At 61.0% G+C, this 25719-nt stretch overlaps 2 protein-coding genes across 8 annotated transcripts; both read right to left on the bottom strand.

The window, feature by feature from the left end:
- MICAL1 (microtubule associated monooxygenase, calponin and LIM domain containing 1) lies at positions 1-14635 on the bottom strand. Of its 5 annotated transcripts, none has more exons than XM_087762176.1 (26): positions 14210-14635; positions 9330-9613; positions 8975-9253; positions 7961-8168; positions 7738-7854; positions 7445-7543; positions 7210-7365; positions 6890-6990; positions 6368-6625; positions 5823-5938; positions 5614-5740; positions 5283-5355; positions 4632-4782; positions 4370-4557; positions 4144-4253; positions 4010-4060; positions 3835-3912; positions 3311-3479; positions 3144-3226; positions 2589-3033; positions 2395-2468; positions 2125-2223; positions 1916-2009; positions 1733-1832; positions 1562-1635; positions 1-1459 (listed from the first exon to the last, which is right to left on the bottom strand). In XM_087762176.1, the coding sequence occupies exons 3-26, from the start codon at positions 9233-9235 to the stop codon at positions 1329-1331; spliced, it is 3363 nt and encodes a 1120-aa protein (XP_087618302.1). In that variant the 5' UTR covers positions 9236-9253; positions 9330-9613; positions 14210-14635; the 3' UTR covers positions 1-1328. The 5 variants fall into 5 exon arrangements, with proteins under 5 accessions (XP_087618302.1, XP_087618304.1, XP_087618301.1 ...); XM_087762178.1 differs by having other exon boundaries at positions 9330-9546; XM_087762175.1 differs by lacking the exon at positions 14210-14635 and adding an exon at positions 13477-13718.
- Positions 14636-15199: 564 nt separating this feature from the next.
- On the bottom strand, positions 15200-25371 carry LOC104013180 (uncharacterized). 3 transcript variants are annotated; one of them, XM_087762152.1, is made up of 15 exons: positions 25351-25371; positions 21191-21345; positions 20199-20245; positions 19707-19783; positions 19489-19552; positions 19114-19189; positions 18836-18863; positions 18057-18197; positions 17815-17946; positions 17367-17514; positions 16846-16898; positions 16184-16234; positions 15983-16065; positions 15780-15893; positions 15200-15445 (listed from the first exon to the last, which is right to left on the bottom strand). In XM_087762152.1, the coding sequence occupies exons 2-15, from the start codon at positions 21310-21312 to the stop codon at positions 15286-15288; spliced, it is 1296 nt and encodes a 431-aa protein (XP_087618278.1). In that variant the 5' UTR covers positions 21313-21345; positions 25351-25371; the 3' UTR covers positions 15200-15285. The 3 variants fall into 3 exon arrangements, with proteins under 3 accessions (XP_087618278.1, XP_087618280.1, XP_087618279.1); XM_087762154.1 differs by lacking the exon at positions 25351-25371 and adding an exon at positions 21425-21472; XM_087762153.1 differs by lacking the exons at positions 21191-21345; positions 25351-25371 and adding an exon at positions 20362-20486.
- Positions 25372-25719: the final 348 nt, after the last annotated feature.

The raw sequence follows: 25719 nt of genomic DNA, 5'->3' as shown, positions 1-25719 counted from the left end.
TCGAGTTGGGGAGGCTTTATTCAAAGTGGGGGGGGGTTGCAGCAGGATGGTAGGGTTCGGTACAAATGAAAGGCAGATAGGAGGGTGTTGGGAGGTGCTGAAGGAAGCAGCAGGAGGAGGGCTGAGCGCCAGGGGGGTATCACTAATGGAGGAGCCTGTACCCAGGACCCCCATGCCCGATATGGCTGGGGCTGCCATAAGCACCATTTGGCCGTGGAGGCCACCCTGCAACAACTGGGGTCTCTGGAAAAGTCAGAGACGTCTGCGCAAAGGCCAGTTCAGCATTGCCAAGCAGGAGAAACCCCAAAGGGGCAATGAGGTCACGGCCACTGGCATCCCTTGTCCTCAGTGTCACACAGTGCCAGCCCTGGGCACAATCCTCTTGGGGAGCTGCTGGACAAAAAGCCCCTTCCCCAGCCGTGGGGCCTCGCAGGGAGGTTCCTGACCCTGGTTTCCTGCAGCGGCTGGGGACAGCGTGGAAGTGGCACCCAAAAGCAGTGATGCAGAGCGGTGGGATCAGCCCGGTCTGTCTGTTGCTGACCCCACTCATACAGCCAGGTGTTCCTGGCTGGGATAGATCTCCCAGGCTGGGATGGATGTCCTGGGTTATGATGGATGTCCCCAGCAGGGAAGGACGTCCTCGGATGGCTTCCAGGGGCTACTCCTGATGCTGCCCCTCCACATTTGGCATCTCCACTGTGACTTGCCTGTGGTGGCCACAGTCACATCCTCGTTACCAGGAGTGAAGCCCTTCGGTGCCAGGGGCATGGGGCTGGCTGGGGAGCAATGAGCCACCTCTCCCGCCAGGAGCCTGTCCTGAGGCAGCCAGCAGCGCAGCTCCAGCATGAGGGGCTCTGCCGGACAAAACGCTTTCAATGCCCTGGCCAAGCCTCTGGGCAGCGTCCCCTCAAAGCAGTGACAGCTGTGGGGCCTCCTGTGCCGGGCGAGACCCCACTTCTCTGTGGGGTTTCTTCCTCCTGCAGCAAACCCTGGGCAGAGCCACCACAGCCCCTGTGTTTCGTAGCCCCCTGCAAATCTTGTTTTCAAGCAAGCACAAGGCAAAGGCAATCCAGCCAAGCATGGGGACGCCCTCTCTGCACCCCAAAGATGGAGTGCTCCTTGGTGTCTCCCCACACTGGCATCCACCGGGGGCCCAGCCCCTCCATGGCAGGCTTTGGCAAGCGGGGACCTGGATTCACCACAGCAGCTGCCTGCGGGCAGCTCAGACATTACCACCTTCAGAAGCAGCTCAGGGTGATGCTCAGCCAGGGGGGACACACCACTTGTCCCCCCCAGGGAGGAACCAGTGGGTCCTGGGGCCACATGGATCAGGCCCGCAGCTCGCTGAGCCGCTTCTCCTCCTGGATGTGGATGAGGACATTGCGCTTGTTCACTACCTCCAGCAGCTGCACCAGGATCTCCTGCTCGGCCACGCGATCCTCCGGTGTCTTCAGGGATTCTGTAAAAGCAGGGGGCTGGAGCAGGTCTGAGTGGGCCACAGGCCAGGCCCTGCTCCCCCCACCATGCACAGGGACCCCCACTGACGTGTGCCAGCACTCACCCTCCCTGTTCATGTAGCACCGGAGCTTCTGGTCGAGCTGCCACTGCTGCTCCTCCAGCTTCAGCTCCTGCACCCTGCGGGGAGGGAAGGAGGGTGCTGGGTGCTGGGCTTGGGGGGGCTGGGGTGAGCTGAGGCCCCACACCGCTTGGGGAGCATCCCCCTAAGCCTTACGCAATCATGAGGTCTGACTCCTCGGACATCAGGCTGTTCTTCTTCTGGACCAGGTAGAGCAGCTGGTTCATCCACTGCGTCTTCTGGTCGGCTGGGGTGCCTGCAAGGCGGTGGAGGGGGCATGAGCAGGGCACAGACCTGCTAGACATGGGGATCACAGTGCCCTGTCCACCCTGGTCTTACCGTCCTCATCTCGGAGTAACTTCTCCAGTTTGATGCCCTGCTGCTCCAGCTCCCGGAATGTCACCTCGATCTCCTCCAGTCGCCTCTGGATGGCCTGCAAGGGAAGGGCAGCACTCGTCCGTGGACCAGCAACATGGCCACCAGCAGCGGGATGGAGGGGATGGGGGACAGTGCCAGGCTGGGGACCTGGCTCTCCCCTGTGGGTCTACCTGGGCTTTGCAGAACCGCTTCATCTGGGCTTCCCTGGCCCGGCGGGTCAGTGTGCGCTTCCAGGTGGGGTATTTCTCTTCTTCTCCAAGGTCCAGGCACTGCAAAGGGATGGTGGCACAGGCAGGAGGGTCAGTCACTGTGCCGCGCACTTCCTGCCTCAGCAGCCACAGCAGAGTTGGGCCCAGTGCCTCCAGGAGAGGAGACACCAGCAAGAGCCCCAGCCACCACCCAGGCTAGTGGGGCCACCACTGCTCAGAGAAAACACTCACCAACTCTGCCATGATGCCAAAGTCTGCGCCTTCCTCTTTCTCCTCCTCTTCCTCACTGTAACTCTCCTCCAAAGCTGCCCCAAGAAAAGAGCCATTTTGGGCCAGTGCCTCAAGAGCAAGACATGGGGCATGGCAGGGTATCAGAGGGACCCACAGCCCTGCTTGGCTGGAGACTCCAACTTGCAGCCACCTACCTTCCTCCATGGCCATTTGCTCCTCCTCCCAGGCACCTTGTCCCTGCCACAGGGCAGGGAGGGCCTTGGGTGCTGCTTGGAGCCGCAGACGAGCTGGCTTTGGTGGCGGCTCAGGCTCTGCTTCGCTGGTGAAGTTCAGCGTGGACAGATTGAGCTTCTCCAGGGGCGTGAGGACGATCCTCCTCCTGCCCCTGCTCTCCTCACCCTCCTCTGCCATCCCTTGGGGCTCCGGTCCAGGACCCTCCTCCTCCCTTGCATCCCCCCTGGGCTGTGCCGGCAGCTCCTGCTCCTCCATGTCACCAGCATCTGCAGCATCCTCCGCTGCCCCAGGCTCTCCCCCCGGCCATGGGGCTGCTGGTGGGGGCTGCAGGGGACTGGATACCCCCTCCCTGGGGGACACACACAGGCTCCCAGCATCTGAGGACAGGTGGGTGGCAGCGGCATCCTAGGGCAGAGCCAGTGGCAGAGGGGTGATGCAGCATGGGGCCATGCCCGAGCAACCCCCTCCATCTTCTGCCTTTCCCTCATCATCTATGGGGATTTACAGTGACTTACCCCATCGGGCAGTGCTGGGGGCTTGTCCTGGGGCAGGTCCATGCTGGGTGGATTGGGGTAGTGAAGTGAGCAGTAAAAATGACCTGGAGGGGCCCAAACCCATGTGACAACCTGCAAGGTGGAGAATCCTTTCCTTGAGCATCCCCTCTCCCCAATACCCGCCTCACCGTCCTCCTCGTCAAAGGTGTAGTCACCCAGGCGCAGGGTGGCCCCACACTGCCAGCACTGGAAGCAGCTGCGGTGGAAGAAGTGTCCCTCGGCGCTGGCTCGCTCCAGGATGTAGACACGGTGGCCACAGAAGTAGCAGGCGTCACTGCTCTCCCCGCGGGCTGGTGGCTGCAGGGGGAGAGGACAGGCTGGGGTGGCACTGGGGTGCTGACACCCACCCTGACCCAGGGCTTTGCTGGCAGCACAGAGGGTTTGGGGGGGGGGGGCTTTGCCCCTCTTGCAGAGGTGCGTCTGGGTGTTCAGGATGGGGTTGCTGGCACCGGCGAGGGAGCGGCAGGTCTTGGCTCCAGAAAACCAGTTGGGTCAGAAAACAGGCGGGGAGGAGCCGGGAGCCTGTGGGCGTTTGCTTGCGCAGCCCCAATCCCAGCCCTTAGCTTGGCCCCACCAGCTGCCGGTGCCCCCCAAGCACCCACTCGCCAGGAGCTCAACCCCCCCCCACCTGGGGAGTGACATGAGGACTGACCTGCCCTGGGTCCATCGTGGCAGTTTGCGGCGGCTCATGGGCACCATCCAGAGTGTCTCCATCCAGCCCCGCATCCAGCTACGAGCAACCCAAGGGAAGGATCAGTCCCCTGCTCTCTCTCTGGGATGGCTGCACCCCGGCAGAGCATCCCTTGAGGCACCTGGGGCAGACCTACCTCAGTGTCCCTGCGGCTCCTCTTGGCCTCAGCATCCTTCTGGGCACTGTCCTGCAAATGCAAAGGGAGTGGCTAGGATAGGGGGGGGAGCATCGTTCTGGGGTGTCACGAGGGTCTGGGTGGGGGGCCCTCACCTGGGCACGCTTGTGTGTCACATTACGGCTCTTCTGCAGCTTGCTGAGGAAGAGGATAGCCCCTCGCGTGCCCCGGGGAGAGAGTGGATTCTTGCTGACCTCCTCCACCTCTGCACAGAGGGGACATGGCCACACTGGTGGGACTCACCCTACAAGGGGGGGCACCCAACCAGCCCCGGTGGGGCTCGGGGGTGGGATGACCCTCCCCCCCCCCATAATCTCACACCTGGAGAGGTCCTGAAAGCTTCATAAAACTGGCTGAGGTAGGTGATGAGCCCCAGGCGGCTGGGGTCTGCCATGGTGGCCATCTCAGCACTGGAGAGGACGGGCTGGATGCCCAGCTCCTGCTCTGCCATGTCCAGAATCATCTGGTGGGTCCGGATGGGATCCTGAGGGTCCACAGAGTCAAAGTCCCTGTGGGGAGACATGGGTACCATCAGGGTGGGCTCTGCAGGGTGGGGGTCCCAGAGGGGGTCCCAGGCACTCACACCAGGTCGGGGCGGAAGTGGTGGACGAGGGCACAGAGGGCCAAGCCGCTGCTCCAGGAGGTGGTGAAGTTGGTCACCTCCACACCGCGGTACCCGGCTGTGCTGGCCTGGCACCAGCTCAGCAGCTCTTCGTAGGTGTCTCCGGAGATCGCTGGGGAGGCAGCACACATGTCCCCATCCCAAAGAGGCAGGGGACGACCCCCCCCAGCCCGCTCCCCCCCTCCCAGCATCAGTGCTTTAGAAGGGAAGGGGTCCCAATGGGAGTGACATGAGACACCCCCCCCCCCGTCATGCAACCAGCCCCCAAGGCTCAATAAATGGGCTGATAAAGCATCCGTCAATATTTCATGTCTCAGCATCAGTGCGGGCAAGAATCATAGAATCGTCAAGGTTGGAAAAAGACCCTTAAGATCATCGAGTCCAACCGTCAAGAAGGGGTACAGCCTCCCCTTGCAGAAGGCAGCTGGGGGGCTGTGTCTCCAGCTGTGGGCAGAGGGAACGGAAACCAGTGGTGCCACTGGGATGGAAATGCAGCCACTGCTGGGAGGAGCGGGGAGGAAAATCAGGGCAGGAGCTGCTCTGCCACGGGCTGCTGGGAGAAACGGGAGGTCCTGGCGCTGGTGGGGTCAGGGCAGGACTGGCTGTTCCTACCAGTGCTGAGCCGGTTGTCGCTCTTCCTCTTGTGGTCCACCTCCACCATGCCCACGAGGTAGAGGTCCCGGACCTACCGATGGGGACACACCAGTGGCAGGTCACCACCTGCACAGAGCCAGCGCAGGGAGCTGACCCTGGCAAGGGGGACATCCCCACACCTCCCTGGAACCACCCGCATCTGCAATAGCAAATTCATTAAATGTCCCAGGGACCAACAGCTTCAGCCTCGCACCCTTTGGGCACAGGGGACCACGAAAATCAATGTCACCCTGACCGCCGGGGAGGCTGGGCTGGATGGCTGCCCCGTGGCAGGACCTGGGCCAGGTACCTGGCTGGCTTTGATGGCCTGCAGGTTGATGTTGGGGTAGCGCGTGGTTGGGTCAATGCTGTACTGGCTGATGTTCTTGTTGGTGTTGTCCGGGGAGGTCTGTGAGAGGTGCTGGTAGATGCTCTCCCTGGGTGCAAGGGACAGGGCTGGGCTCAGTGCCACCATCCTTGCCCGGTCCAGGACTAGCCCAGTGGGATGGGGACACTCACCTCTCGGCCAGCACCTCCAGTGGGGGGGTCCTGGCTGCCCACCGCCGCACCATCCATGCTGCGTCAAAGGCAGCGAGGAAGCCCCTGGCCACACCGGTGCCCAGTGGCCAGAAGGGCTGCAAAGGGAAATGCAGAGAGATGGGGCTGGAGACGTGTGGCCGGTCAGGGCAGCTGGGAGGAGGCAGGGAGCTGCCAGGCTTGGCTGGGGATGAAAGCGGGGAGTGGCGGCGGGACGCGCAGGGAGTGGATGGGCGGCCGTCTCCACCCCGGCCCCACAGCTGAGCTGACGCTGCTACCACTGTAGATGCATCTGGGGAGGAGCTGCGCTCCTCCTCCACCCTGAACACCCCCAGATCTCTGGTGGGGCTGGGGAAGAGGATAACCCCACCTGCTACTGGGACTTGGGGAACCTGCCCCCAGGGATGGTGTGCACCAGGCAGTCAGGACGAGAAGTGCTCAGGGAGGGGGAATATATTGCGACCAACGCATCTCGCAGGGAGAGGGGAAACTGAGGCACACAGTGGTGCTGCAATGGGGACCCTCACCTCCACCAAGCAGTCGCCCACCAGCCCGAGGAGCAGACGGGCCCCGTTGTGCTCCCGCACCAGCGCTGCGTTCTCCGAGCGCGTCATGCAGGTGAAGTCAAACATGTCGACGTCCGGCAGGTCCCGGTGATTGAGGGCAAACTCCAGCTCAGGCAGGCGGTAGTTAGTGGAGAAGTTGGCAGCTTCTTTGGCATAGCTGAGGAGGGCATCCTGGTTCACATTCTCCGGGGACAGGAGGCTCTCAATGTCTGCTTTGTCCTGTGGGGAGGGGGTGAAGCTGGCCGGGATGTGGGAGGTAGTGCAGCCAGCTCTGTGGTGAAGCCATGCCACTGGGCTTGGGGCTGTGAGCCTCCCAAAAGATTTTCCCCCAGCACAGGACACTGGCACAGGCAACAGTTGCTGAAGCCCCCACCATCCCAGGGGTGCACAGTCAAACGAGCACCCATGATTTGCATCCCACCCTCCAGGGCTTTCAGCCACCCATCACTATGGGATCCTGGGGCCAGATCCTGCCCTCCTTACCTGGAGGATAACCCCCTTCTTGAGCAGGCTCTGCTTCTTGGCTGTCATGACGAAATAGTGAGTGTCGTCCTTGTAGTAGACGATGTTTTCCAGGTCAATGCCTGGTGATGGGGAAGGGACTGAGCTGAGCCACAGGGCAGAGCTAGGGCCATGGGGAGCCCCCGCACTGGGCTCAGCTGCCAAATGTCCCCTGCAATGCGGCACCATGTGGGGACATGCATCCCACCACGCAGGGGACACCCCAGGGCTGAGCCTCCAGTTGCACCAGGGGGGACAGGGACCCCCTGGGCACTCTCCACACTGGGGCCAGGACCACCGACCCGTTTTGTTGTAGAGGTTTTGGAAGAACTTCTGGTTGTAGATTCGGGCCACACCACTGATCTCAGCCACCTCCACCTCAGCCCGGCTGTGGCGGTTGATGAAGTTGGTGGTGATGCCGATAGCCAGCTTCCCCCGTGTCTCCTTCCGCTTGAACCCTGCAGGCAGACAGAGGCATGAGCCCCTACCCAGCCACCCCATACCAGGCCCAGAGGTGCAGGGACCTGCTGCTGTCACCTTCAGGGACAAATTTGCCGCCACCAGCTGAGATGAGGACGTCGAACTCATAGTGGCTGAGGGGAGAGGAGCCAGGCTGCAGCACAGCCCGCCAGCCACCTGTGGGGAGAGGGACAGTCACGACCATGCTGGGTCTCAGCTGGGACCTGCTCTGGGAGGGGAGAGGGTTGCATCTCATCTCCCCCCAAAAAGGCATGCCCCAGGCTAGCAGAGGGACAGGGTGGCTCAGAGCAGCCACCTGCAGCCCTGTCCTTGTCCCCAGGGAAGCCACCCACCCCACAGCAATACCTTACCCTGGCCGCTTGCCTGGCCTGCGGGGGGGATGAGGCCCTTGAACTGCACGTTGATGTGCACCTCCACCCCCAGGAGCAGAGCCACCTTCAGCAGGACCAGCTGGAGCTGCCGGATACCTGGGAGGGGAGAGGGGGCACTCAGGGCTGCACCCCCCCAGGCCCTGGGCTCCCCACAGTGAGGGGACCCCAACGGTGCAGAGCTTGGTCCCCCCCCCAAACTCACTGATGTGGTCCAGTGTGCCAGTGCAGAAGCGCCCATAAAACTTCTTGGCGCCCAGCGCCCGCAGGTCGTGGATGGTGAAAGGCCAGAGGTGCAGGACATTGTTGCGGGAGAAGGAGTCCCGCTTCTCCAGCAGCACCACGTGGGCACCCAGGAACGCAAGCTCGATGGCCACCCGCAGCCCGCAGGGGCCGGCCCCCACCACCAGGCACTGCAAAGGGGATGGGTGGTGTGAAGGGGATGGGCACACCCCCCCAAGAGCCAGGGTTTGGGTAAATCCCCAGGGAGTTCAGCACCACCAAGGCAGCATCTGTCCCCTTCCCCGGGTCAGGAACTGGCCCTTCCCCACTATTCCCCTTTTTCCCGGGCTGCAAGCATTGCTTCTCCCTGCAAAGTGGGGGGCCCTGTGGGAGGCCCCTCGCGTACGTGCCTGCCTGAACCTTGGCTTCGTACGGGGCAATGGCAGCAATTAAAGCTCTTGGTGAGATAAGGTGCGCCCGTCTCCTGCCTGCTGTAGCCTGGGAACGGGGAGATTTCACTAGCAACAGGCTCAAAATCAGGACTCGGGTTTGATCTCCTGCCGGCCCCTGCACAGGGCTGGGGGGATGATGTGGCACCAGCACTGGGGACAAAAGCCATCAGCTCTGGGACAGGGGAACAGAAATAGGGTCCCCCAGCCCCAGGAGGACATCCTACCCCGGCATGTTCCTGTCCCCCAGAAAGGGCTTGGCAGGTCACTCTGCCCCTTTGCAGCCCTCCATGGGGTGTCCCCAGTGAGGAGCAGCTGGGAGGAGGAAGGACACCACTGGCGGGGTGGCACAGAGATAGCATCACACCATGGGGAGGGGAGCAGTGCTAATTAACACCCTATCCAATTAAACCCCATCAACGTCCCACCCGGCACATCCTGCATCCTCCTGGGGTGGGGGCCAGGGTGCCCCAAGGGATGCTCTCACCCCAGGGACAAGGATTCAGGGCTAGGAAGGACTCAAACCCCATGCCCCGTGTCCCCAGTACCTTGGTGCTGGCACAGGCTGTGCCCTGGTCATAGTCCTTGTGCCCGGCTTTCTTATCCAGCTTGCTCCACAGGGCCTTGGCACTCCAGTAGTTGAGGGCAGCCTTGAGGCCATGGTAGAGCTGCAGCCCACTGCCCTGCAGCCCCAGCTGCTGGCACAGCTCCCCAAAGCAGCCCAGCACCTCCTGGCACTCCCCGGCATGCAGGAATCTCTCAAAGACGGCATGGGCCGGGTTGCCCGGCTCGTCGGCTGGCACACTCATCCCACTTCACCTGGCAGCCTGGCAAGGGATGGGAGAGATAAGCATCGGGGGGACCTTCCTGGATCCCCATCTTCAAACCCATCTGATACCAGACCTGGTGTCTTGGCGCAAGGCTTCCCAGCCGGGGGTGTTGTTCAGTGATGGTGCCACCAAAATAGGGGCCCTTTCCAGCAGTGGCTGGTGGAGCCTCCCCCGGATGCTGCACTCAGTGAGCCACGGTGTCACCCTGCCACGGTGACGTCAGGGGAGGAGATGGGGAGGGCTGCAGTGGCAGCAAGCAGCTTCCTCCACACGGCGTGTACCTGCAGCAGCTGAGAGCAGAGTGAGGTGTTTTGGAGCAAAGACAGCTGCTTCCTTCCTCTTCACCCTTGGCCTCGCCTGGGGAGGGATAGGGAGGAGGGTCCCAGCTGCAGGCACAAACCACAGCTGCCCCAAAAAATAGCAAGACCCAGCCCTGGGGCAGGACCCATCCCACCAGCCTGGCTTTTGCAACCAGAGTGGGACAACTTTCCCCCCCACCTCCGCCTCTGCCACCCGCAGAGCAGGGTGGAAGCAGATTAGCACAGAGGAAACACCGGTAGGGAAACCAAAAAAAGCTAAACCACTGTACGAATGGCCCCATCGCACCAGGGAACCCATGGGAGGAGGGGTGCAGCGCATTCCCCCGTGGACACCCCAAGCCCCCCCCACCCGTGGCATCTCACAGGGGACCAGCACTCCTTGCATCTGCCTCCCGCTCCTGGCACTGTCCCCCCACACCGTCCCAATGCCACTCTCTGTCTTTGCCTTTTTCAGACGTTGTCGCCAAGCCCTGGGGCTGGGAAAGCCTCTCCCAGCCTGGCAAAGCAGCCAGTGGAGATGCAGCGCTGCCAAGGAGGAACTGGTGGAAAGGCACGGGAAACCGGAGCGCTCCTACCTTTGAACTATTGCTCTTTGCCCTCTCGCCGCGCACGCGGCAGTACCCCAAAGGCAGCAGCCGGCCCCACAGCAGGACACTGGAGGGAGGAGGATGCTGCATCAGAGCTAAGGTGCCCTCAGTGGGGCGGGGGAAAGGAGGCGTTTAAGCCTGGGCTTAAATTTTGGCTGGAAAGCCCAAATTCTAGCTGGGTTTCAAGTTTGGTCTCACTCCAGCAGCTTCTGACACCTGCATGGCACTTTGCAAGGCCAGCTGGAGCCACAGAGGATTCAAAACACTTCTGCAGGTCATTTTCCCTCCTGATCATCACAGCCAGGAAATCCCAGCATTTTAACCTCTTCCTTCCTGGGCAGACACAAGGATAAAGCATCCAGCCAGGCCAGAGCAGGAGCAGGCACCCACCAGTCCCCAAAGTGGCAGCATGGGGACAGAACACACGACCGATGCATTTGTGGCACGGCTATGAGACCCAGGGACAGATTTCTGCCCTTCCCCCAAGCAGTGCCAGCCCTCTGGCCCTGCCAGTGGGACAGAATGAGAAGCCTGGGGAAACTGAGGCAGTGCTGCAAACCTCACTGGAGAGGTCACGCATGCTGTCTCGCCAGCTGCCTGCCCTCCTCCCGTGGGAGGCTACCCGGGCAGCCATGCTGGCTGGCCTGGCTCCAGTGCCCTGCGCTGCCTGAGCATGATGGGTTTTCCCCTGGGAGCTCACTTACAGCACTGGCGCCTGCCAAGGCCACCATGCAGCAGCCCCAGGGTGATGGGGCAGAGGCAGCTGCCTGGGCTGGGAGCATCCACTCCAGCATCACCAGCCCCTGGCTCTGAAAAAAAAACATCTCAAGGCCTCAATTCCCACCCGACACGATGCCGGAGGGAGCACACCACCCAGGAAAGGTTTCCAGCCCCAGCACTTTGGCAGGGAGGTTTGGAGGAGGCAGAACAACAAGCCTTGTGTTACACCAAGTTTCCTACGGAAATGATGCTCGTGCTGGCACAGTGCGTCCCCTTTGGCATGCTTGAATCCCCCTGACAATTGCAAGCAAGGACAGAAACCCCCATGGATACTCAGTTCCTGCAGGTTTGATGAAAACAAACAGCTTTCAGTCCACAAAAGCCAGTGCCAGTGAAGAGGGGCATGGTGCTGGGCCAGGCTGCCTCTGGCTCTGCTCTCCCTGTGAACGCCTTTTGCGTTTCTTCCTTTAAAACTGCTCCTGAGAGCTGAAGGGAGGAGGTGGAGGGGTTGCAGCCAGCCCTGACTCAGCTCATGATGGCTCTGGTTGGGGTGGCTGCAGACATGCAGCCTATGAGGACATCACCCGGGATTGGCACATGTGGAGCATCCCTGGAGCAGGGTCACCCCATCCCACTTTGCAGGTCAGGGTTCCCCCCCTGCCCTTGCACGGAGAGAAGCAGCCACTTGGGAGATGGAGGGGGGAGCCACCCTGCGGGTGCTGGGCTGCTGGCGAGATCACGTATCTCCCAGGCACTTGGAAATGGGGTGGGAAAGGACGCAGCTCCATACGGAGCTAATGAAAGCCGGGAGGATTTCCAGCAGCAGCAGATCCCCTTCCAGCTGAGCCTCTCGCCTTGTCGCTGCACTGGCTCCCAGCATGGACTGCTCCACGTTTGGGATCTAGGCTGGCGACCCCTGGGCCGGGCTGCTGGGCCAGGCTGCTGAGCCTGGGCTGGACCCCAGGAAAGTCCTTCCAGCAACTTCAGGGATGGCCCCAAGGCCAGCAGGCAGGATGGATGATTTCTTGTGGCCGTCCAACGGCTTGGCCAAAGATCCTGCTTTCAACCACTGACTGAGCTGGGCCAGTGTCAGGAAGGGGTGAAGGCAGCGGGTGCTGCTCTTCCCAGTGTTATTGTGCTCAGGAGAAACATCCAGTCCTCTGCCCTAGCAAGCGCCATCCTCCCTGGGCATGGGACCAGGCAGGGAGATCGCCTTGGCTGACCCCATGGAAACCTACCCTAATTTGGCTGGGTTTTAATCCTTGGAGGGAGGGGAAAAACCCATCGGCTCTTCTGGTTTGAGCTAGGGATGTGGGTGCATGGGCATCTCCCGGCCGAGCTCACCTTAACAACCCCCACAGTGTGGAGCTGCGGGGAGAAGGGCTAAGGAGCCAGGACAAACCTGCCACCAACACTAGCAAGGGCAGAGGCTGGCAGCTGCAGGGACAGGGTGTCATGGTGCAGGGGGTTCCCTTTCAAGGGTGCATAACCCTCCCCAGAAAGCACATGCCGAAATACCCGCCCTGAGGTGCAGGTCCCAGCCTCAGCTCCTGCAGCCACCGGCAGCAGAAGTGGACACTTCTCTGGGGCATTTTGGCACTGCCTTTTGCAGGAGATCCACAAGCCACAGCCCAACCACGTGCCGGGGGATCCCCAGGCAGAGACAACACTTCGGGGGGGAGCAAACCTGCCCCCCCTATTCTGGCTTCTCAGCTTTGCCCCCCTGCCCAGCACCAGCCCCACGGAGGGAGCTGAATTTTGGTGCGAGAGGAAGTCTGTGCATGGCCAGGCTTCACATCCTGCATCTGTTTTCTCCTCCTGCTTCTCCTTTGCTCCCAGCCACAGTTGTCCCCGTGGGGTTGGCAAGAGATGTGTCTTGGGGTACAGTGGTGAACCTCAGGTTCGATTACCCAAATGTACCAGGGCCTTCACCCACCTCAGGCACAGGGGCTGGGGAACATGTCCTCTGGCCTCAGCCCTGAGATGGGGTACAGCCCTGAACCCCCAGTTCACGCTCACTCCCAGGGGCCCATGGAGCATCGGCCAGAGGGATTGGGATGGGGGAAAAGCGCTTAGCAAAGTGCTTCCCACCCCATCCCACTCAGCACTGGGAGCACTAGTACTGGGAATGGAGTCGAGGAGGAGGAGCGGGGGCTGCTCTCTTTTCCCCTTGTCCCAGGGGGAGCAGAGCCCAGGGGCTGGAGGGGAAAAGCAGCAAGGACGGGGTGGGGGGACTCCGCTGCCCCCCGGGAGAGGCTCTGGGGAGGGGGCAACCAGAGACAAAGCACTCCCCCGCCACCAAGCATCCCCACTCGGCATCCCGGGGACACGCAGGACACGGACACAGCGGGGCTGAGCGCCCCGCCCAGCACCCCAAAATCACCCCTCGGTTTTGGCACCCCCTCCGATCCCCGGCTTGCGCAGCAGGGCGGGGCCCGGAGCGATGCCCTCCGCGGGCCGAGGGGACTGGCCGGCAGGATGCTGTCCCCTCCGTGCCCGCATCCGAGCGGGGGGACACGGGGGTGGGGGACAGCAGGACCCTGACACCCCACCCCCCCCAGGGATGCTCTGCCCATCCCCACCCCCCACTCACCTCCAGAGCCTCTCGGAAGGGGAAACTGAGGCACAGCCCCGGGGGTGGGGAGGGGCTCAGGGCTGCTTGCAGCCGGGCGAGGACGAGCAGGAAACGGGCTCCAGCTCCGCAAGCAGCTGCCGGCTGGCCCTCCCTCTACTCCCTTCTCCTCCCCTCCCCCACGGCCGGGGGGACCCAGGCGTCCCGGCTGCTGGAAGGCGGTGCTGGGAGCAGCCCAGCTCCTGCTGGGGCGGGGCGGGGGGGCTCCGGCTTTGTGCTGCTGCTGCAAATGTTGCTGCAATTGGGTTTTTGCAGTGCTGGAGGCTGAGCGTGTCGTCCCGTGTGTCGTCGTCCCCCCCCCCCCCCCGAGTGGCAGCCCTGCCCTCCCCACGCCGCGCCGGGAGGTTTGGAGCAGGGGATGCATAGAGCAACCTCGGCTGGATTTTTTTGAATTTTGGGGTGAGAAACCGGCCTTTTTGCAAAGCAAATGAAACGATTCGGGTGATGAAACAAAACCGCTTCACTTTCCGCCCCGGCTCTGGCTGCTGCGCCGTACTTCCCCTCGCTAGCAGAAATAGAGGCCAGGAGGGAGCTGTGGGCATGGGGGGGACCCACTCAATGCCAGCCCTGGACCCCGACCACCTGACACCCTGATCACCCCGGACCCAGACCACCACAGCCCTCGTGGAAACTTTTGGGATGATGTTTCCACCTGGGTCCTCAGGTGGGAATGGCTCCAGTGGGGTGAAGGTACCTTGGGGCAGAGGATGGAGCCGCTGGGGTCACCGAAGATCACTCCTGGCTGGGTGCTTTTTGGGGTTTTCTGGTGGTGGTGTCCTCGGGGTGCTGCTGGCCGCTTGCCATATGCCAGGGTGGACGTCACGGTGAAGGGGCTCACGGGCCAGTGACGCGCGGGGACAACCTGCTACGAGGCTAGGGACTGTGACTCAAGGACACAGGGCAACAGCTGGCATACAGGGCGGGGGTTACGTCGGCTGCCTGTGAGTCACCCGTGGCACTGCCAGAGGCCGCGGTGAGCAGGGCCAGACAGCCCAGCACCTCCATTCCTCCTTCCCCCAGCCCCCTCAGGCCTCTTCCTAGGGGTCCCAGTGCAGACCCGACCCCCCCAGCAGCTCGGCCTGGGTCTTTCGAGCCCACCAGCCTCCTGCAAAGCTGCTGGGTGCAGGCACCGCGGAGCCCACCCACGTTTCGGGGCCGCAAGAGGCCAGGGCGGACACGGAAACGGGGCGTCTGCGTCAAACCAGGCGATTTCCCCAGGCGCCGGAGCAGTCGGAAACAGCTCCCTCTGTCTGTGAGCTCTTTGTGGTGCCATGGAAAAGTCTGAACACTGACCCGGGGCTGTCCTTCCAGCCCCAGCTTTGTCCCCCAGGCAGCAGCAAATGAGCATTAGATCTTAATTACAGCTGCCCAGGCAGCAAGGACCGAGGACATGCCGTGATGAAGGGCGCCTGGCCAGCACAGTGGGACACGGCTCTAACACAAACCAGCCAGCCATGGGCAGCCTGGTCTCTGTCCCCAGCACAGGGGGACATGCAGTGGCATCCCTGCACCCCTTGGTGTGCAAAGAGAACAGGCAAACTCATAGCATTGATGAGAGCTGCTGCAGTTCCCTGAGCCCTTCATACCTGTAAAGTGGCTCCAACCAAACCTCAGATCCTAGCACAGGATGTTCCCCTCTGCTCCAGCATTAAAATTCCCCCATTTTTCCTCCAATTTTATTATTCTAGGGTTTTGGTGTTTTACGGTGCAGGGAAGGAGCAGCGATGGAAAATGGGTGCCTCCTGGCCACACACCCCCTCCGCACTCCAGCTAGGCCTTGGGCGATGCTGCAGGCTGCAGCCACTGCAGCTCCAGGATTCGGATGAGGAGGAGGAAGGCGATGCTCAGGAGAAGCAGCCAGAAGAAAACCCAGTAGTGCTGCGGGAGGAAGAGCCACGGCCGCCACAGCTCCACTGGGGACCCCTTGGACCTGGGGAGAAGGCGACCGGGAACACGCGTCATCCAGGGGAGAGAGCAAATCCCACCTCCGCCCCAGCTGAGGATGAAGAGTTTGTTTAACTCAACCCCAAACCTCACTGGCCCTTTTGCAAACCCAAATTGCAACAAGCCCTGGGAGAGTATGGGTGACCCACAATGCATGGGGGAAACTGAGGCAGAGCAGGGTCAAGCTGGGGCAGCCGAGCAACATCCCAGCCTCCCATCACCAAATCCCCAGCCCGTTTCCCATGTGCTGGCCACCATGGGACCACAGAGAGTCCAGCAGCTGTGAGGGGGATGCTGGGCACACACAGGGAGCTGCTCACGTCAGCCCAAGCTGCTCTGGCTCCTCATCCCCTGCACTTGAGCGTCTGCCATCTGCCTCAGCCACCGGCTTCCTGGTCACGGCGCTGCCCAGGCCCTGTGGCTCCAGCTCGCTTCTGGGGAGGGAGAGGAAGGGGTGCTGTGCCGTGCCCCGTGGACGAAAAGTAGCCGGTGCCGTGGCCTCCCTGCCATCCGGTGCAGTTACCTCTGGGTGCTGGGCCGGCACTGGGCCCCCTCCCTCTCTGGCTCGCCAGCCGGGGCTGCTCGGCTGTCAAGGCTGGCACCTGGCTGGGCACCGAAGGTGGGAGCATCAGCGGGCACCCACACCCCCGGTAGCACCAAGCCTGGGGACACATGTCCGACAGTGGGCACAGCTCCTGTCTGTACCCCCTGTGCATGTCCTTACCAAGAGCTGCTTGGGGATGACGGCGATGCTGACTCTGCGGCGGGCAGACCCCTGCAATAAAGGGGCTGGGGGTGAGCACTGCGCCAGCTGCCTCCCTGTGCTCCCCATCCCTTCCTTCCCCACCACCTCCCCAGCACAGGCAAGGGACGCTGAGGAGGAGAAGGGACGCTACCGGCCTCCTACTGGCCCTGGCACTAAAGGGGGAAGCCGGAGAGCTGGTGAGATGTGGGAAGGTCAAAGCCAAGAGGTTTGTGCCTGTTCTTACTCTTCAAGCCGTGCCGGCAGGGCTGCCTAACCCCCTCCCCAAGCGCTCCCCTACCTCTTGAGCTGTAGGGGAATCAGTGCTGAATTCGGGCTGGTGCTAGAGAGCAGCCAAGCCTGCGGCTCTCACGCTATGACCCTGCAATGCAGAGGTACCTGCCTGAGATCTCCTGGACAAGCAACCCCCATCCCCGGGGCACCCTGTCTCCCTGCAGCCCTCCGAGGCTGCCCCTACATTTTGCCTTGTCCCCGGCATTTCTAGCAGATCTTGACCACAGCAAGCAGCTGGCAGGAGTGGCATTGCCCAGGGACTAGCGGGTGTGTGGGGACCACCGAGCAAGGGAGAGCAGCAGGGCATGGGGAGGTGGTGGCTCTGGGGCTGCTGAACTGGCACCAGTTACCTGCTGGAAAGTTCGCATCAGGGGGTGAGGCCTCAGCCGCGGCTCTGCATCGTCTGGGAGCAAAGAGAAGCAGCCTTACATCACTCCCCAAAATTATGATGGGGTTGATGCACAGACGGTTGCAAACCTCCCTCCCATGGAAAGCTGTCCTGGCCACGTGCTCTTGCTTAGCACAAGTCACAGGGGTGCCCTGGCCAGGGGGACCTTGCTTGCATGCATGGTGATGGCATGCATGGGGTTTGGTGTCCAGGGACAGAGCATCCTTTGTATGCCCCGTGCCCCCCTGCCCTGCATTCCCAGCTGGCCACCAGCACCTGCTCCCACGCTGCGTCTGCTGTTACACCAGCCCCTCGCATTTGTCATCAGGTCCCAGCTGTCACCTGCCCCTGGTCCCCAGCTCACACAACCCACCAGCTCTGTGGTGCAGGGTCACACTGACCCCCGGGGGGATTTGGGACCAAACCCCACAGGGTCACCCCATGCAAACCCCCCATGGGCCCCGGCAGCAGAGCCCACCTCACCCTGGGTCTCCGCCAGCTGCCGGTTGCGGGAGTTTTGCTGGATCAGGCGCTTCATCTCCTCCAGCTCTGCATGCTCCCGCATGTGGTGCCGCTTCAGGTTCTCTACATGCTGGACCATCACCTCCGCTGCTCGACTCATCCGGGCCTCCTGCAGATGGGCAGGAGGGGGGATCAGATCCTCCATCTCCTGGTCCCTAAGGACCCAGGTCCCTGCCAGTCCCTCAATGTGCATCCCACAGTGCCTCCACCTGAGGGGTGCAAATGCATCCCCTTCCTGTTCCCACGGGCAGGCAGATCCCTTGCACCCTGGTATGTGCAAACATGAGGTCAAAGCCAGAACCACGAGGGAGGGACAAACCCCAGCAAGCCCAGGGACGGGTTCCCCAGCCCAGGCACAGCACCTTCCATCCCTCCTGGCCCCAGTGGGAGCCCCAAGCAATGCACAGACCTGATGTACAGCCCCCAGCTTCTCCGCAGCACTGGTTGCCCGCTCGACGGCAGCCGCCAGCACAGCCAGGCTGTGCTGCAGCTGCTCCAGTGTCTCCCTGCAGCCTGCGTCAGTGCACGATGAGCCCAGCCTCTGTGGAGGGAGAGGGGGAGGATGGAGCTGCCAGAGCCAGGACTTTGAGTTGTCCAAACCCCTCTGGGGCTGAAAGCAGATGCCAGCCCAGTGCCCTGGTGCCCACCTACCTCCAGGGCAGCCCGGCACTGCCCCAGCTCCTCCTGGATGTTTTCCTCTGCTGCGTCCCGTGCCCGTTTCTCCACCTGCACCCGTTGCTGCAGGGTGAACACGTCGCAGCGAAAAGCCAGGGCAAGGTGGGCAAAGGCTGCCTGCAGGGTGGGAGGGCAAGAGGTGGGACACAGGGCAAAGGGAAGGCCACCAGGGCCATGCGTTGCTGTCCCCAAGGCACAGACAGACCCTCCCTAGCATGCCACCAAGCAGTGCAGTGCTAACGATAATTAGCCCTTGCCTTGCCCCAGCACCCGTTAGGCACGGGTGGGGACAGCACCCAGGAGGTGCCAGCCTGATGGAGACGTGCCCCAGGCAGCTGATAACGCATGGAAATCCCAAGCCCTCCTGGCAAGAGCACGTGCTGGGCAGACACCAGCCCTCGCTGCAGGTTCCGGCTGACAGCGGAGCCTGACTCAGCCCTGGCACTTGCAGGAAAATTATTTTTATTAGCTCAGCTTCCACCACCTCCCTGGCTAAGGGTGCTCTCAGCAAGCTGCAGAGCACTTTGTGGGCTTGCCGGGCACGCAGAGGACGGGTTCATCTTGCCATAGAAATGCAGCTGCCTCTGAATGCCAACAGCATCACTGGGAAAGGGATTTGTAAGGCAGCTGCCAGGGGACTGCGGTACCTGGAGGGCGGCCAGGAGCAGGACGCAGCCCCAGGACTGTGAGCCAGCAAGGTGTTGGTCCTTCTGTCCCCCTTCCCCAGCCCACCCATGGCCCCCGGCAGCCCTCACCTCCACATCCTGCTCTGTCAAAGCCACCCTGCAGAAAGAAAAGTGCTGTCAAGGATGGTGGCACCATGGGGACTGCACGCTGAAAATGCCCTTGGTCCACTCCCAGGGGTGCCAGGGATGCCAGCCACCATCAGAAGTGGTGACGCAAGTGCCCCTCGCCTAGAGAGCAGCTCTTGTGCACTGGCAAATGAGGGAAGTCCAGTCCCTGGATGACACGGTGCCCTAGGACCCCCCCATCCTGTAGACCCTGGAGGGACGCAGGTGCTCACTGGTCTTACCTGTGCAAGCCTAGTCTTTCCAGCACTGAGAGCTCGCTGGGGAAACTCAGCAGTGGCTCCTCTGGGGTTTCTGCATCTGCAGGGAGGCAGTAACACCATGGGAGAGACCACATGTGAAGGCTTTTCCTTGGCCTTTCCTCCTCCCTGTGCACTCCTGCCCCAGCAGGGAGCAGGTGCCTGTGGTGTGGGATCGTCCCAATCCTTCTCCCAGCATCAGCGGGGCTTCAGGCCCCCCCAGGCCAGTCCCCGCTTCCCCATGTCCCCACCAAGGGAGACGAACGCCATCAGGCCACACTATTGCCAGGCTCATCCCCAGCTACTTCAGGCTTTCACCTAATGGGACCCAGTTGGAATGTGGGATGGGGACTCACTCACCTTCCTCAGTCCCGTTACTGTCCTTGGTGCACACAGCCAGCTCCTGCCTGTCCATCCTTGGCACCTGGAGGGGCACAAGGGCACTATCGGAGCAAACCCTTCCCTGCTGCTGGACGTCATCCCGAAAAGAGCAGCACCGAGAGGCTGGGGGTCTGTCTGAGCCCAAGGGGCCGAAGAGGGAAGGGCCCCCCAACTTGTCACCCTCCCCTCCCTCTCACCTCGCCGACATGCTCCACACTCTGCTTGCTCCTGGTCAAAACCCTGTCTGGGTGCCCCTGGGGACTGCTCATCCTCCCTGGGGACAGAAAGGGTGGTGGGAGCTGGGCGGCAGCATCCCCTCCCCAGCCTGACACCACTTCAGGGGAGACCCTCAAAAACACCGCTGGCATTTTTGCAGCCTGGAGGCTCCCAGGGGGCACGGGATGACAGGTGCCCCCCAAAATACCCCTGCGGGGTTAAGGGAGCTGCAGCCAGGCTGGGCCAGGACAGGGGAAGGAGCGCGAGGGGTCTGGTGCAGCAAGTAGGCTACAGCTGGAGAGGCAGATCCAGGGGATGGGGTTGGGGTTCCAGGGCTGGAAGGGGTGTGAGGTTGCAGGCAGGTGCTGCCAGGCGAGGGGACACCCTCCTGCTGGACCCATGCAATGCTGCTCAGGGAGGAAAGGTGCAAAAACCACCCCTTTCCCCCCATCCCCACCCCGGGCTGCCCTTACCTTCATCTGGAGACGTGGGGAGCCCGGCCAGCTCTGCCTGCTGCTCCCTGCAGACAGAAGCCTGGGTAAACCCCAAAGAAACTCCGGCAGCAGAGGCAGCATCCCACCCCCTCTGCCCTCACCCAACCACCACGGCATCCCTCAACAGGATGCTGCTCCAGACCTGGGTCCTTTCCGAGCATCCTCTGCAGCCCGCTCCGTCCCCGTCCCTGTGCCCGTCCCCATCCCCACTCTCCCTGGCACGGGCACAGCAGCCCCCTCCACTCCTGCAGCCGCCGCAGAGCTGCCACCAAGGAGCCCGCCGAAGCCGTTTCCAGCCAGCAATGAGTCACCGTCCCACGGCTGTGCTTCTCCTCAGCACATTTTTTTTTTTTTTTTTTTTTTTTTTTTGCCCTGGCTGCCAAGCAGACCTCGGTGCAAGCCAGCCTCTTCACAGGCACCACAATAAACCCAGCTGCCGGCAGAGCCCGGGCACCATCTCACATCACTGCCACGGGGATGGCAGGCCTTGGTACATGCTCTTGCCCCCCCCAAAAGTGCACTGGGATGGCCTCGCCACCCCAAAACCCTGTCCTGGGTGCAAGGAAGTCTGGCAGCTCTGTAGCATCCCTGCTCACTGAGGCTGGGGATGCTGGAGCATGCCAGGGATGGCAGGTCACCTGCGCATGGAGATACAGGGGCTGCCATGCAAACAGCCCTCTGTGGCCTCGTGCTGGAGCCTAGCACCCCACTGGGAAAGGGTTTGAACCTCCAAACTTTGCTCCTGGCTCTGGAAAGGGCTACAGCAGGGCTTTTCCCTCTCCTACCTGCAAGCCTGGGGGTCATTTCCCAGGAGTGGGTGGCTACAGGAGAAGGGGCCGCTGTGCTGAAATGATGCTCGGTGCCTTGGAGCGGGGTGATGCTCCAGCCAGCATCATCCCCCTTGCCTGGCACTGCCATCCCTGTCCCATCCTCGCCCTGAGAGCTGTGGGGCAAGCCCTTCATGCACATACCTCCAAGGCGACGGGCTGGGTCGGCAGCTTGTCCTCTGCCGCTGCCGCCGTCGGAGCCCCTGGGTGAGTCCCTGCACCTCCTCTTCCCCCTCTCCCAACGAGGTCCCTGTGAGCGGCTTCATTTGCAAAGTGCGGAGGCTCCAGGACCAGCACACCTATCATGAGAGACACATATTAGCTGTGCGCAGATGGGAGAACGCCTCTAAATGTTATATTTTTAAAGCATTTTCTCACCCAGCAGGAGCTCCAAGCTCCTCTGCTTAGCGTGGAGGCATCTGTGGGAAAAGAGGTGGGGAGGCCTGCTGCAATTCAGGAGGATGCTGCTGGGATTCGGGCGGGCACAGAGCGAGGTGAATGAGGAATTTATTACAAGCCCCGTTTGTGTGCAGCGCTGAGGGTGGACTTTCCCGCTTGCTACCCCCATTACATTCTCACAGGGCAATCCTCACTTGGGGCTCACAACATGAGTTTGTCTCCGTGGGGGAAGATAAGTTTGCACCCACCTACCGGTGTAAGCACCTGGTGCAGAGCGGGAGCAACCTGCTGTACCCCAGGCAGGGGACAGTCCAATCCCTGAGCATCCCCCTGCCAGGCTGGCTCCCAGATAGGCAAATATAAGAGATTCCCGAGTCCAAGGAAGCTTGGATATCTCATTTAAGCTGTTCTGCAATGTTTAAAAATCAAAGAAAGCCAGCAGAAAATCCAGACAGTTCCTCTCCCAGCCCAGGGTAAAGTCACTGTGCAGAAGGGACTCTCCTGCATCTGCAGGATGCATCTCCTCAGGAGCTGTGCCCACAGACATGCAGATATGGGGCAAAAGGAGATTTTTTTTTTTGGCTAGGACACGAAATGCAGCAGAGATTTAAGGGGACAGAGACCAGGGACTGGTTGAAGCCCTGCATGCCTGTACAAAGCCTTGGCCAAGGTCAGTCACCCCAGCACCGAGTGGGGCCATCACCCATCTTGCCCCCGTGCCAAGTGGGGCCATCACCCGTCTCCCAAAGCCTGCTCAGCCCTGATGGAGGTGTAAAAGCAAGCAGCACTTGGCATCTGTCAAAACAAGCCCATTTCATGCCTATACACTGGAAATTGTCCCCAACACCTCTGCCAAGGGGCCTGGGAGTTCCCAGCCACCAGGGATCAGCCAAACTCATCACATTAGCAAGCATCAGAGTTTCCCCAAGGGCTGGTCCCTGCTGCAAAGCACTCACTCTAACATCCATGGCAGACCCTGCAGCCTGCTGATTTACTACAGCTTAGCCAGCCTTACAGATGCTTGCTCCTTATCTTTGTTTTACAGATGGAAATACAGAGGCACACAGCTTGTTTGCCCAGCATGGCATAAAACCCCCCCCGGGAAGCCAGACCAAGCACTTTCCCTCAGCTCAGAGACTTTACCAAATACTCCCTGGGTTGTTACCTGCCTGAACTTGTCTCAAGTAGCCGAAGGCAGATGCTGGGGCCACCCAGCTTGGACCCAGCACTCGGCGTTGTTGGGTCCCCAGCAGACCCGGGAGGGGGGGTCAGGGGACGCGGTGCGACCAGCAGACGGTGGGTCGGGGGGTGCCAGGGCCCCACACGGTGCAAGCTGCTGGCGGCAGAGTCTCCCCGGAGGGGAGGGCGACCGCATCTGCGGCAGAAGACGCTGCCAGGGAAGAGCTCGATACAAGAAGGCCTTTAAAGGACATGCACAAGAGTGGCTGGGAGCTCCCTGCGCAGGGCCGGGGCGGGCTGAGCAGTTTGCAGGTGGCCAGGCGACCTCCGTTTTCGGTGCGGGGCTGGATCCTGCACCCACTCTTTGGAGGTGACAGCTGTTACCCAGAGCTGGAAGAGACCGCGGCTGCTCCTTCTGTGCCCGGTGTCTGCAGAGCAGAGCAGACGTGAGTCTCAGCATCTCCCTGGCAGGAGGCTCAGGACAGGGCGTTTGCACTCAGGACCTCCATGGAGATGGGGGAATCCTTCATGGGGGGCTCAGCACGAGGCTAAGCCAGGATGGCTGACGAGGAGCCCCTGTAGCATCATATTTGATGATGCAGGGAAGCTGCTTTGCCCAGGACCCCCATCCCTCCTGCCCCTCATAGCAGCCCCACTTTCCTCCCAGCCATCACCCCCACTGCCCTTCCCCTGCCCCACTCCTTTGCTCAAATCCATCACATCCTCTAAAGCTGCTTTCTTCCCCTAATGAGCTTACATGGAGTCAGACCTGATGCTCAGTGCTGCAGGGGACCAGGCTGCAGGCAGGCAGCTGCTGTTAGCCTCCCCATGCCTGGGGACCCTGATGTACTACAAGGAACAAGGCAGGTCCTTGGGGTCTGCAAATCTCATAAGCCCTCAGAGGTCAGCCAGCAAACAGTATCTCCCAGCCCCGGGGCAGGGCTGGCCCAGCCTCGTGCCCATCTGCCAAGCGTGCAGGATGCAGCCCTAGGTCCAGGGAACAGCCAGGGAGGACTGAAAGAGCCCATCTGCAGCTTTGAAGCAGGAACTGTGCTGTGCCACAGTGGGATGAGGCTTTGGAAATGGCTATCAATAATGGTCCCCACCAGGTCAGGATTTCGAACGTCCTTGAAGCTTCAGAGATGGGTTTTCCCCTCTTGGGGCAAACACCTCCTGCTCAGACCTGATCCAAAAGCAGAGCTGCTGAGAAATCATGAGTCATCTTATGGGAAGAATAGCCCCAAATTCTTGTGCTGTCTTCCCTGTAACACACATACCTAACAACACAAGCTGTGGTCTGCATGATTAGCACCGATTAATGACAATTAATGCATCCTAAGTTCATACCACCACCACCAGGAAGACACCGGACATACTGCAAGGCAACTGGCACTGTCACCCTCTGCCTTATATTCTTATATATCCCCTGCCATTGTTTAAAATATCTTTCCTGGGATTTCCTCTCTTCCCCATTCCTCTGTTTGCTGTCCATCTCCAAGAGTTTCCAGGTGCAAGGGCTGAACACTTGTGCTTCTTTTCAGAGAAGGATTTGCCAAGACACGCTTCCTGGAGCGAGCACGTCGCCTGGCCCAAGCTGCAAGAGGATACTCAGGGCCTGCAATGGCAGAGCTGGATCCATCCCGCAGGTGGGTATGTCCATGCATGTCTGTCCAGAGGCAGCTGAGCCCTGGGTGCTGTGCAGCAGTGATAACCCTGAGCAGCAGAGCTTCCCCCCTGCCCCTTAACCCCAGTGCTTTCCCAGTCACTCAGCGAGTTTGCTGTCTGGCTGGTATCTCAAAACACAGATGAATTCTCCAGGCACAAAGTCAGGTTTGCATTAGCACTGCCAGTCCCACCACTGGGCTAACTCGCCTCTGGCCACCCCTTTGTTTCAGAAAGGGGGGATTCGAGCACAGAGGAAGACCCTTCCTTTGGGCTGAGACTCAGCAGATGGAGCCCAGCACCCAATTGCTGCGATGCTGTTCCCCTCCTTGAGGACCTCCCCCTGCCTGCATTACATGAGGGTCTGCTTGGGTACATGGTCTAAACTATATATTTTATTGTTGAGTGCTCTTTCTAGCCAAGCACAAGGTCTCTCCTTGACAGAGCCTGCAGCCAAGACTCCTGTAGCAGGGCATAGACATAAAAGCACCTTCGCAGCCTGATGCTGAGCAGACAGAGGGTACAAAACCAGCTTCCCCCGAGGATGGGCAGTGCAGTCGCAGAGGCTGGAGAGCTCAGGGAATGGAGGACAGACACCATTGTGTACACCAGTGCCTTGCCTTCAACACAGTCTGGTCCTGCTGGCCCCGTCCCCACAGAGACCCTGCTTCCTCCCCGCGAGCAGCAGCCTGGCACTGGGCTGGCAGCAGATGAGGCTCTGTAGCCTCTGCTCTAGTGTCCTGGCAGGTCCACAGCTGCAGCTAGTTGCTCCATGGAGGACACAGACCTAAGGACACCATTGCATTGGTTCCCCACACCAGAATAGAGATTTTCTGCTCAAAAACTCCTCTGTTCCCCTCACACACACATGTGCCAAGGGGTTCAATAAGAGGCAATGCCTCTCTTTGCAAACCATCCCATTCAAAGAGCCTCTAAAAGCATTTCCTAAAAGCACCCAGGAATTTTTACGTATTTTTATTTTTAACCTGGGAGCATCATGATTACAATCTAGCTATTGTATGGCCTCAAACAAGCAAAAGCAGCCTAGCTCCCCATGCACAAACCTGTTCAGAGGGGATCAACAAGACCCTGCTGGGAGATCTCTAGCCCAGACAGGCAAGTGGCAGCAAGCTGCTGCGGGCTCTGGCTTTGCCCCTCGTGTCTCCTTCCAGCAAGGTCCCACCGGTGAGGCAGCAGCCTACTGCGACAGCATCTTCCCAGGGCTTCTCCTGAAGCTGAGCTGAACTTGCAGCTCCGATTGCAGAGATTGTGGTCATCTGGATTATCCACTTCTTGGAGGAAAGCTGCTCAGACTGACACTGGCTGCTACTGCTGATGTGGCAAACATGATTTAATAGGTCTGTGCAGGGGGCCCAACCATAAAGCAACACCCCAGCCCTCCAGCAAATTCATCTTCGTGTGGCCCTGATCTC

The sequence above is a fragment of the Nipponia nippon genome, unplaced genomic scaffold (genome assembly GCF_047370975.1).
Source record: "Nipponia nippon isolate SJK-2023a ecotype South Korea unplaced genomic scaffold, ASM4737097v1 scaffold_25, whole genome shotgun sequence".
NCBI lineage: Eukaryota > Metazoa > Chordata > Aves > Pelecaniformes > Threskiornithidae > Nipponia > Nipponia nippon.
Note: the sequence above shows the minus strand (reverse complement) of the source record. Positions and strands in the feature narration are given on the sequence as shown.

Bases quoted from the DNA above. Each gene is read 5' to 3' on its own strand.
- MICAL1 (XM_087762176.1), bottom strand. From the start codon at position 9,235: ATGAGTGTGCCAGCCGACGAGCCGGGCAACCCGGCCCATGCCGTCTTT. The intron at 4,558-4,631 runs GTGAGTGCCTGG...GTCTCCCCACAG, and splicing joins CACTTCCGCCCCGACCTGGT to GGACTTTGACTCTGTGGACC. The intron at 2,010-2,124 runs GTAGACCCACAG...CTTCCCTTGCAG, and splicing joins AGCGGTTCTGCAAAGCCCAG to GCCATCCAGAGGCGACTGGA.
- LOC104013180 (XM_087762152.1), bottom strand. From the start codon at position 21,312: ATGAAGCCGCTCACAGGGACCTCGTTGGGAGAGGGGGAAGAGGAGGTG. The intron at 17,515-17,814 runs GTCTGTGCATTG...GCCCATCTGCAG, and splicing joins AGCTGGGGGCTGTACATCAG to GAGGCCCGGATGAGTCGAGC. The intron at 16,899-17,366 runs GTGAGGTGGGCT...CTTTGCTCCCAG, and splicing joins GCAGCTGGCGGAGACCCAGG to ACGATGCAGAGCCGCGGCTG.